At 44.3% G+C, this 12,055-nt stretch overlaps 1 protein-coding gene across 2 annotated transcripts in view; it reads left to right on the forward strand.

Annotated features, from left to right (window-relative positions):
* The window catches only part of LOC108708921 (AT-rich interactive domain-containing protein 1A), a 43,319-nt gene extending 39,343 nt beyond the window's left edge, over positions 1 to 3,976 (forward strand). For both annotated transcript variants that reach the window (XM_041583911.1, XM_018248578.2), the window contains exon 20: positions 913 to 3,976. In XM_041583911.1, the coding sequence (XP_041439845.1) occupies positions 913 to 2,577 (1,665 nt within the window). In that variant the 3' untranslated portion in view covers positions 2,578 to 3,976. The remainder of the gene's footprint in view (positions 1 to 912) is intronic.
* The last annotated feature ends 8,079 nt before the right edge of the window (positions 3,977 to 12,055 follow it).

The following is a 12,055-nucleotide window of genomic DNA, read 5'->3' on the forward strand; positions in this document are numbered from 1 at the left end:
TTAAAATGGCTATTTAGATGAATTTATTGACTTGTCTATAAAAGAGAATAATCGAAACACAATGGACGATAAAAAGCAGTCCTAAACTTCAAGTAACACAATTGCACCAAAAAAGTGCAGTTTTGTTGATATTGCCATTGTCCTTTTATCTTTGTGGGTTTTTCCCCCCCTTTTTTTGTAGTCTTTAAAGGAACAGTAGCACCAAAGAATAAAAGTGTTTTAAAGTAATGCAACTATAATGTAGTGTTGCCCTGCACTGGTAAAACTGATGTGTTTGCTTCAGAAACACTACTATAGTTCATATAAATAAGCTGCTGTGTAGCAATGGTGGAAATTGAAAAAAGACTATATGGCACAGGTTAAATAGGGGATAACGGATAACACCATTATGTTCTACAGAGCTTATCGATCTGCTGTGTAACCTGAGCCTTTTCTCCTTTGAATGGCTGCCCCCATTGCTACACAGCAGTTCATTTATATAAGCAATAGTAGTGTTTTGAAGCAAACGCACCAGTTTTACCAGTGCAAGGCAACACTGCATTATATTTTTATTACTTTTAACACAATTGTATTTTTTGACTTTACCGTTCCTTTAAGCAAGCAATGTCTAACTGCAGCCCCACAGCCAATTGTCAGCCGATTGCTTATATATGCTGGTAGCTTGCAAGGGTTTTACTACGTGTTACTGTAGGTGGGGTAAAAGGAAAAAGGTTGCCTTTTGTACAATTCACAATCCTACTTTAGAACAAGTATGCAGACTTTTATACCCACTGCCTGAATCTACATTTTTCTTCATTGGTAAATCTGTGTCTAATAGGATTAATAATAGGTTACATTTTTATGTTCCAGACATTTTAATTTTTGAATTTTGCTTTTTGTCACACTTAATGTTTTTTTTCTTCTCTTTAATAGCTCCCTGGATTATTAGAGCTGTTAGTGGAATATTTCAGACGGTGCCTGATTGAAATCTTTGGGATCCTCCGAGAGTATGAAGTTGGAGAACATGCTCAAAAGACATTGCTTCAACCTTTTCCATCTGATTCTTCAAGCCTTGTCTCAGGTGATGCAGAATTAGGGGATGAGGATGATCGTCGGTCTATGACAGATGGTGACCCCCAAAGTGAGGATGAAGAGGGCTTTGAGGAGAGAGAGGCCTATAATACTCCCTTTTCTGGTAATGAGGATATTCAACAACAAAGCAGCAAGTTTGACCGGCTCCCAATAAAAGTGGTTCCAAAGGAAGATCCCTTTGTGTTAGACTGCTCTCATCAGTTGGGCCGCTTACAAGAATTTGAAAGTGGCCTCTTGCACTGGCGAATTGGAGGGGGGGACACAACTGAACACATCCAGACACATTTTGAAAGACGTCCAGAACCCCCTTCACGCAGGCGGCTCACAGTAAAACGCCGTTCCCGGGAGCAGCAGATTCCAGCAGCAGAGGACACCACTCCTACCATTGATGATTTGCTGTGTGCCCAGCCAAGCTCATTATCACCGGAGATTGGTGAAGCCACTGGAGAAGATATTAAATTTTCATTGGGTGGGAGCCCTCCACCGCGAAACAGGCATGGTATGAAAATATTAGAGGATGAGCCTCACAGCAAAGATGAAACCCCGTTGTGCACATTGGAGGACTGGCAAGATGCTCTGTCCAGGCGTTGTGTGTGCATTTCCAACATCTTGCGTAGCTTGTCCTTTGTGCCAGGCAATGACTTGGAAATGTCCAAACATCCTGGGCTGTTGCTGCTACTGGGAAAGTTGGTGCTTCTGCACCATAAGCATCCAGAACGCAAGCAAGCACCACTCACTTATGAGAAAGAAGAAGAGAGGGATCAGGGAGTAAGCTGTAACAAGGCAGAGTGGTGGTGGGACTGCCTAGAGATGTTGCGTGAGAATGCCTTGGTTACGCTTGCAAATATCTCTGGGCAGCTGGATCTTTCTTCCTACCCTGAGAGCATATGTCTGCCTATTCTGGATGGCCTCTTACACTGGGTGGTGTGTCCTTCAGCTGAGGCACAGGACCCCTTTGTGACACTGGGCCCCAATGCGGTGCTGTCCCCCCAGAGACTGGTTCTTGAAGCCCTTAGCAAGTTAAGTATCCAGGACAGCAATGTGGACCTCATTCTGGCCACACCGCCCTTCAGTCGCTTGGAGAAGTTGTATGGGACCTTGGTAAGGTTCTTAAGTGACAGAAAAAACCATGTGTGCAGGGAAATGGCAGTTGTGCTTTTAGCCAATCTAGCTCAAGGTGACATGTTGGCAGCAAGGGTTATTGCCCTCCAGAAAGGCACTATTGGAAACCTTCTGGGCTTTTTAGAGGACAGTCTGGCTGCCACCCAGTTTCAGCAGAGTCAGGCTGCCCACCTGCATGGTTCCTCTGCACCGTTTGAGCCGACCAGCACAGACATGATGCGACGGGCATCCCGTGCCCTGCTGGCATTGGCAAAAGTTGAGGAGAACCACCCAGAATTCACCCTGTATGAGGCACGCTTGCTGGACATCTCTGTCTCTCCACTCATGAACTGCTCCGTGTCACAGGTAATCTGTGATGTTCTCTTCTTGATTGGCCAGTCATGACGGCCGCAGGGAGACACCTTCCCAGAAAACTGTCTCCCACCACCGTAGAACGGAATCCTGTTGACACCACCCTATCTCTTCTCCCCACCTTTTTATTTATGCAAAAAACTACGTCTCAATCCACTGTCTGCCCCAGAGAGGAGAATTGGCCACCATTGTGGACCTTTCCCTGCCCTACTTCCTCCTCTCTCTGTGTGTTTTGGTGTTAACCAAAGCTACTGTATTTCAGTGAGTTGTTATTATATATATATATATATATATATATATATATATATATATATATATATATATATATATATATATATATATATATATATATATATATATATATATATATATATATATATATATATATATATATATATATATATATATATATATATATAAAATTTTATTTTACTGGGGGTTGTAAGTGGCTCCACTTTAATTTACTTCTCCTAAGCCTTCAGCCAAGGGGGGGGTTAAGACTTCTGAACCATCAAATAGAGAGAATTCCCCCCCCCCCCCATCGGTCCCAAGTCACCATAAAATAATTTGCAGGATTTCCTTCCTCACTTGCAATCTTTAGACTAGAAATTGTGTGCCCTTAACCTTTACAGAGAAGAAAACTTTGAAAAAAAAAAATACAAAAAAAACCTTAAGACTTTACCTTTTTAACTGTGCTGAGAAACCCTGCAGAATCCAACCGGAGCTGGAAAAACCCCACAACCTCAGAGACTTATGATGTAGGTTTTTAAACAGAGAGCGACATGGAGCGCTTTTAGTTTTCCGGAGGACAGAGAGAGACACAAAGTCGCTTTTCCCCCAAAGTTTCATGTGAAGCAACACCCTTACCTCTTAAACTTAGATTGTAATAATCGGAGATCGCCTCTTATAACTGGTTTTAACCTTTAGCTTGTAGGTTGCAAGCTGCGATGTCTGTATATATATATATGATGATGTACATTAAAGACACACCTCTTGTATCCAACCTCAACCCACTTCCTTCCCAAACACTCATTCTTCCCCATTCATCTGTATAAAATGGGGGATACGGTTAACTCCCTTTCTCCAGGTATATGGAGGGTGGGACCTGTGTGTACTGTTTGCCTACAGAGCAGGAGTTCCCTGAACACACTCCACTTCCTCACCCTTTGTATATCCAGCAATCCTATCAACTTTTAGAAGGTTTTTTTTCCCATTACCAATCAAGGTGTGAGTTGTTTTTTTGTTTCAGTTCCCCAGACAATTTGAGAATTTTTTCCAGCGATTTCTGCATATTTGTAGCTCCAAAAAATGTAAATTTCAGCCTATTCCTTTTGTTTTTATTTTTGCTTAATGAATATATCATTTATTCAGTATGAAATCTTTATACTCTATGTTCCCGTATTAAGAATAAATGTACATTAAATCTTGTTAACAGAGTTGTAAGGAGCATTATTTAAGTGGGTGGTATCATCGCAAAACACCAAAACATCTCCAGAGGCTTGCAGGAAATTGTGTGTTGTATAACAAGATATGCTCTCAAGTTCCGTTAGGTCATGATCACATTGTGTGCCCCAGATGGAGTTCAGAGTTGGGTGGGGGGTGGATGATTTTAAATATAAGGATGTATTTCACTTGCAGTATTTTTCATGATTTTGCTTTGGTTATTTGCTTTAGGGGAGCATAATAGATTACAGGTTTCTGCAAGCAGAAATCTTGGATAAAAAATTTTGTGCATTTTTTTTTGAAATGGTCAAAACTCTGAAATGGATTTCACCTTTATCTCAAAAGAGCACATTTTTTCCCCAAACTACACGGGCAGTGATGACCGATCTCAACAGGAATCATTGCGGTGAAGGCATTCATAAATATTTTAAATGAACTGTTTCCAAAAGCTGTCGCAGATAGGCTTGTATTGTGTATTTGGTTCAAAAGAGCTAAAACTATATATACAGTGGTGTGAAAAACTATTTGCCCCCTTCCTGATTTCTTATTCTTTTGCATGTTTGTCACACAAAATGTTTCTGATCATCAAACACATTTAACTATTAGTCAAAGATAACACAAGTAAACACAAAATGCAGTTTTTAAATGAGGGTTTTTATTATTTAGGGAGAAAAGAAATCCAAACCTGTGTGAAAAAGTAATTGCCCCCTGAACCTAATAACTGGTTGGGCTACCCTTAGCAGCAATAACTGCAATCAAGCGTTTGCGATAACTTGCAACGAGTCTTTTACAGCGCTCTGGAGGAATTTTGGCCCACTCATCTTTGCAGAATTGTTGTAATTCAGCTTTATTTGAGGGTTTTCTAGCATGAACCGCCTTTTTAAGGTCATGCCACAACATCTCAATAGGATTCAGGTCAGGACTTTGACTAGGCCACTCCAAAGTCTTCATTTTGTTTTTCTTCAGCCATTCAGAGGTGGATTTGCTGGTGTGTTTTGGGTCATTGTCCTGCTGCAGCACCCAAGATCGCTTCAGCTTGAGTTGACGAACAGATGGCCGGACATTCTCCTTCAGGATTTTTTGGTAGACAGTAGAATTCATGGTTCCATCTATCACAGCAAGTCTTCCAGGTCCTGAAGCCGCAAAACAACCCCAGACCATCACACTACCACAACCATATTTTACTGTTGGTATGATGTTCTTTTTCTGAAATGCTGTGTTACTTTTACGCCAGATGTAACGGGACGCGCACCTTCCAAAAAGTTCAACTTTTGTCTCGTCGGTCCACAAGGTATTTTCCCAAAAGTCTTGGCAATCATTGAGATGTTTTTTAGCAAAATTGAGACGAGCCTTAATGTTCTTTTTGCTTAAAAGTGGTTTGCGCCTTGGAAATCTGCCATGCAGGCTGTTTTTGCCCAGTTTCTTTCTTATGGTGGAGTCGTGAACACTGACCTTAATTGAGGCAAGTGAGGCCTGCAGTTCTTTAGATGTTGTCCTGGGGTCTTTTGTGGCCTCTCGGATGAGTTGTCTCTGTGCTCTTGGGGTAATTTTGGTCGGCCAGCCACTCCTGGGAAGGTTCACCACTGTTCCATGTTTTTGCCATTTGTGGATAATGGCTCTCACTGTGGTTCGCTGGAGTCCCAAAGCTTTAGAAATGGCTTTATAACCTTTGAAATTGAACTCAGGTGTGATAAACCACAGTTAAGTTATTTTTTAACAAGGGGGGCAATCACTTTTTCACACAGGCCCATGTAGATTTGGAGTTTTTTTTCTCCCTTAACGTAAACCTTCATTTAAAAACTGCATTTTGTGTTCAATTATGTTATCTTTTACTAATAGTTAACGGTTTTTGATGAGCAGAAACATTTAAGTGTGACAAACATGCAAAAGAATAAGAAATCAGGTAGGGGGCAAATAGTTTTTCACACCAGTGTGTGTGTGTGTGTGTATATATATGTGTGTATGTATATATATATATATATATATATATATATATATATATATATATATGTGTGTTTTGTAGAATTGGGGGGCTGGCATGCAGGGAGTCTATGCCCCAGATAAGCTATTTTCCATACAGTGGTTTTGATGCATCATAATAGACAGCCCCAAGTCATTCAAGGCTCTTTACAAACCTACATGTGGGAAAAAAACATGTTGCTATAGTTTATATAAACAACCTGCTGTATAGGCACGGGGCAGCCATTCAAGCACAGGATACATAGATAACAGATAAGCTCTGTAGTATACAATGGGATTTTTCAGAATTTATCTACTGTATATTCTGTGCTTGAATGGCTGCCCCCATGGCTACACAGCAGCTTGTTTATATAAACTAAAGTAAGAGATTCTGAAGCAAACACACCCGTTTTACCAGTGCAGCACAACCCTATTATACTGTCATTCATTTAAAACACTTATTTTTTGGTGTTACTGTTCCTTGAAAGCTAATATTCCGAAATATTGCACCATTGCCATTTTGTGACGAAAAACCTTGACTATCAAAAGTAGTTGTGTTGCAGTGTTCTTGTGTACGTTGCAGTTAGAAAAGAAAGCTTTGTTTAATTAACAAAAGTATGGGCACCATGGGCACTTTTACCCTACATGTGGGAAACTTGAGATTATTACTCCAATCACAAACCTTTTATTAAATCGGTGTATGCAGAACTGGTCCCTTGATAGGATGGGGCAACAGTCTGCAATATGTGGTGACTGGTGCCAACAATTTTCACCTCAATTAGTGAGGTCATTCATTCTGTGAAAAAAAAAGGTGTCAATTACAGCCCTTATTGAAGGAAGGAAGGAAGGAAAAATGTCTGGAAAATGTTTCCAGATTTTGCTTTCCTTTGAATCCCTGAACTAATATTTAGTTGTATAATCGGTGTTTCTGAGAACTGCTGCACATCTGTGTTACATGGAATTGACCAGCTTCTGGCACCTGTTACATTCCAAAATTCTTCTGCATTTCTTGGTTTTGCCTCAGAAACAGCATTTTTTTTTTGTATGTCACCCATAAATTTTCTATTGGATTAAGGTCCGGGAATTGGGCTGGCCACTCTATAACGTTAATATTGTTGGTCTGGAACAAAGGTGTTGCTCAATTACTGGTGTGTTTGGGGTCATTGTCTTGTTGAAACCCCTCATTTCAAGGGCATTTTCTCTTCGGCATAAGGCAATGTGACCTCTTCTCATATTTTGATGGATAGAAACTGATCCATCAGATAAATAGGCCCAACACCATAGTATGAGAAACATCCCCATTTCTCCGTCATCGTTGCGGGGTGACAGGCTTAAGCTCCACCCTCCAGGAGGCAGGACACTTAAAGTGGACCCGTCACCCAGACACACAAAGCTGTATAATAAAAGTCCTTTTCAAATTAAACATGAAATCCAATTCCTATTTTTTATTAAAGCATTCATAGCTGTTGTAAGCTCATTTAAACATCTCGGCTGTCAATTAAATTTCTCTGTTGTCTCAAGGGGGACACAGGGACTATGGGGTTAAGCTCCACCCTCCAGGCACTTATTCAAATGAAAAAAGGGGGTGTGCCAGTACTGTGGCTTAACCCCAGGCTAGAGCCAATGTAATCAGTTTTTAAGTGTCCTGCTTCCTAGGAGGATGGACAACCTGCAAGCTCCAAGTTTTAAGCTTCAAGTAGACAGGGGTGCAACCACAATCAGGGCTACCTGTATATGTTGAGTACACCCCCTCCGAGGGATGCCCACTGGAGTCATTCCCTGGCCTGTCAGGCTATACAGACTCTGATAGGCATGCCTGCAATCCTTGAGGAAGAGCAGAGAGCCTTACAGTGCGGCTGATTGTGAGTAGAAAGATTATTTTTACTTCACTCTGTGGTTGCTCCCCCCCCCCCACACACCTGCTGCTGCTGGCTTGTATTTTAATATGCTGCAAGAGGGGACGTTTTTTCTCTTTCAAGAGGTGCCGGTCTCTCTTTTCTCCCTCTCTTCCAGGGCCTGTGCAATCCCCTTCCCTACCTTACTACCCACACTTCCTCAGGGGGTAATCCAGGGGACCTGTACTCCGTTTTTGGCGCCTTTTAGCGGTGCAGCTGCTCAGCGCACTTCTCTTGGAACGCATACTGAGCGGAGGGGGCAGAACCGGGTTCCAAGCCTCTCTCACGCCTTTCTCACTACGGCGGCCATCTTACCGCTTTCAGTGCCTTCCTGAGGACGCGCCTTATTCCCCTTAGCCCTAGCTTCCTTTCCAGGGGGTCGGTCACTTACCCAGCACAGTGCCACTACCAGAGGCCCTTCTTGAGCGGACCTCCTTATGTAGCAGTGCCATAATCTCAGTGCACACAGCCAGTTATTCAGCAGGTACCACAGACACTGCTCATGGCAGAAGGTAAGTCAAGGGGACTATTCCCCGGGGGGGGGGGCGCAGAGCAACAGCAGGACAAATCCCCTATTTTGCCTGCAAGAATTGCCACTCCAAAATTCCAGGGGGACAGGGCGAGCCCCTTTGCAGATCTTGCTCCAAGGGAGCTCCTGTTGTCCCTGTTTCAGGAGGTTCCACTATCCCTCACACAGAACCACCCGGCTCTCCGTCAGGGGATGACACACCACTTGACAGCACAGCCGGGCCCTCTTCAGAACCCCCTGCTCCCCTATGGGCTCTCCAACTGTCACAGTCACTGGCCTCCCTTCAAAATCTACCTGCCATTGCAGATAATTTGGGAAAAGCCTTGACCATACTGGGTCAAAGATCCAGTGGGAAACGCAAGAGACCAGAGACTTCCAAACCACACACGGGTCCACACTCCCTCTGGTGGTTCAACAGCGGGAGGGGATTCCTCTCACTCAGAGGGCGAACTTCTCCCTTCGAGGTGTCTTCAGAGGATGAAGAAAACCTTGAGGATGAGGCTAAGGGCCACGATGTCCAACACGACATTGAGCATATCATCAAAGGTGTAAAGTTTCTCAGTCAAAGGAACAGGCTCAAACCTCCAGCTTGTTTAAGAGACAACACAAATCCTCAGTCTGTTTCCCATCTCATGATCAGCTTTTAGCCATCATACAAGAAGAATGGAATTTTCCGGAATGAAAATTTCAAACCACTCGAAAATTCTCTGTCCTTTCCTTTTTCCAAAGAATTGGTGGACAAATGGTCTATGCCCCCTACAGTTTATGCCCCTGTTTCTGAAAGCTGTTTACTCATCAGCCGGTTCTACCCTTCGTCCAGTCCTAGCTTCGGCTTGGGTAGCCAGAGCAATTCAAGCTTGGGCCGACTCCCTCCTTACATATATCCAAGAGGGTGTTCCTAGAGCAGATCTTATTTCATCAGTTCAATCCATAGCTGAGGCCTCGGCCTACCTATCTGAAACCTCACTAGACACAGCACAGATCACTGCACGCCCTATCCGTAGCTGCTCGGCAAACTCTCTGGTTAAAGAATTGGTCTGCTGACCTCAGTTCTAAGAAGTCCCTAACTTCTATAACATTTAAGGAACAAAGATTGTTTGGTGAGGAACTGGAGAAAATTATTTCCCAAGCCACTGGGGGAAAGAGCACATTCCTCCCACAAGCTAAGTCTAGATCTACCTCTTCTTTTCGTCAAAGGAAATTTTTTCGAGGCCAATCTGGTCGATCTTCAAGAAAATACAGTCCGCCTCGGTGCTCCAATTTTCGTTCCAAACCATCCAACAAGGGACACCCAGCATGGAAGAACAACAAATTCCAGAACAAATCTTCCTCAGACAAGCCCGTATCAGGCTGACAGGCCATCCCCTCCGGAACCGCAGCAGTCCATAGGGGGCAGACTTCTGCAATTCCGGGAGGTGTGGAGTCAACATTCATCAGACGCCTGGGTCAATGAGAGTTACAGAGGGCTATCATCTCGATTTTTCTTCCTCCCCCCCCCCCCAGAAAATTCCTCATGTCCAGACTCCCAACCAGCCCTACCAAGGCCCAAGCCTTTCTAGACTGCATCAACAAGATGGAACAAAGTGGGGTGATCATACCAGTACCCCCATCAGAGACTTTCTCTGGCTTTTACTCCAACCTATTCCTAGTCCCCAAGAAGGACAGGTCCTTCAGGCCAGTGCTAGACCTGAAATTTCTCAACAAGTACATCCGATCGGTTCGCTTCAAAATGGAAACACTGCGATCAATCATTCGAGGGATGGAGTAGGGAGAATTTCTGATGTCACTGGACATCAAGGATGCTTACCTTCACGTCCCAATTTGGCCTCCATCATCGGTTTCTGAGGTTCGCCTTCAAGAATCGCCACTACCAGTTTGTGGCGCTCCCCTTCGGTCTATCATCAGCTCCCAGGGTGTTCACCAAACTCATGGTGGTGACGGCAGCAGCACTAAGGATTCAGGGGATTTCGGTGAACCCTTACCTGGACGATCTGCTCCTCAAGGCCAGAACAGAAGAGAGGAGCAAAGGGGATCTACAACAGGCGATTATCCTTCTACAAGAATTCGGTTGGACCATCAACTGGAAGAAATCCAACCTGGTCACCAGATGACCTTCCTAGGTCTCGAGTTCAATACTCTGATACGTGTACTGCTCCCACTCGACAAACAGGAGAAGATATAAGCTCAGACCAATTTTCTACTGCAATCTCAGAGACCCACGATTCATCTGGCCATGAAACTACTGGGATCTACCATTGAGGCGGTACCCTTTGCTCAACTACACCTACGCCCCCTTCAGTCCGACATTCTGACTACCTGGAAGGGCGGATCCTTATTACAGAAGATGTCTCTCCTGCCCTCAACCAAGCTGTCTCTCCAGTGGTGGCTCAAGCCGAGCAATCTTTCCACAGGTCAATCCTGGGCGACGCCGGATTGGACAGTTCTAACGACAGACGCCAGCCTTCAGGGGTGGGGCGCAACACCCTATTCGCACAAGGTTTATGATCTCCTGCGGAGTCCAAACTGCCCATAAACATTTTATAACTCCGAGCAGTAAAGTTAGCCCTCCTTCACTGGTCCAATCATCTCCAGGCAAGAGCAATACGAGTCCAAAGCAACAATTCCACCACAGTCGCATACATAAACCGACAAGGAGGAACCCGCAGCAGAGCAGCACTAGCGGAACAGATTTTAAACTGGGCAGAGTCCAAAGCAGTAAGACTGTCAGCCATTCACATCCCAGGTGTAAACAACACCAGAGTGGACTTCCTCAGCCACAATCTACTGGATCCAGGGTAATGGGAACTTCACCCGGAAACCTTTGGCGAGCTCGTCCATCATTGGGGACTTCCTTAAATCGATCTGATGGTATCCAGGACCAACCGCAAAGTGAACGCTTTCTTCGCCCACTCGCGGGATCCTCTCGCTGCAGGAGTGGACGCCATGACACAGTGTTGGCAGTTCGATCTGGCCTACATCTTCCCACCTCTTCCCATGTTACCACGAGTTCTGAAGATCAGGCAGTCCCTCATCACAGTCATCGTGATAGCTCCATTCTGGCCCAGAAGAACGTGGTTCTCGGATCTCCAAGAGATGTCCATTGTAACGCCCATTCGATTAGCTCTCAGGAACGACTTACTCCGCCAGGGCCCCCTATCACACCACAACCCGGGCTCTTCGCTTTGATGGGATGGCTATTGAGACGGCCATCTGGAAACAACAAGGAATAGCGGAGGATGTCATTACTACCATGTTGAAATCACGCAAACCCTTTTTCTTGACGGACTGTAACATCCCTAGAGTACTATCCTTTCTCCAACAGGGTTTACAGTTAGGTCTTAAACTCAGCTCTCTGAAGGTTCAAGTGTCAGCTCTATCAGTATTGTTTCAACATCGTTTGGCTCTAGATTCCGTCCGCACCTTTCTACAAGGTGTAGCACACATCAGTCCTCCATTCAGTCCACCTATCCCTGGCTGGGATCTCAATACCGTTCTAGACGCTATACTGGATCCCCCCTTCGAGCCCCTGGGAACGATTTCCGAGCAATGGCTTATCTGGAAAGTAGTGTTCCTCGTGGCAATATCCTCAGCTAGGAGAGTATCAGAAATCAGTGCCTTATCTTGCGATCCCGCATTTCTTATCTTCCACAAAGACAAAGCGGTGCTTCACACATTACCGTCCTTT

This window comes from Xenopus laevis, chromosome 2S (assembly GCF_017654675.1).
Source record: "Xenopus laevis strain J_2021 chromosome 2S, Xenopus_laevis_v10.1, whole genome shotgun sequence".
NCBI lineage: Eukaryota > Metazoa > Chordata > Amphibia > Anura > Pipidae > Xenopus > Xenopus laevis.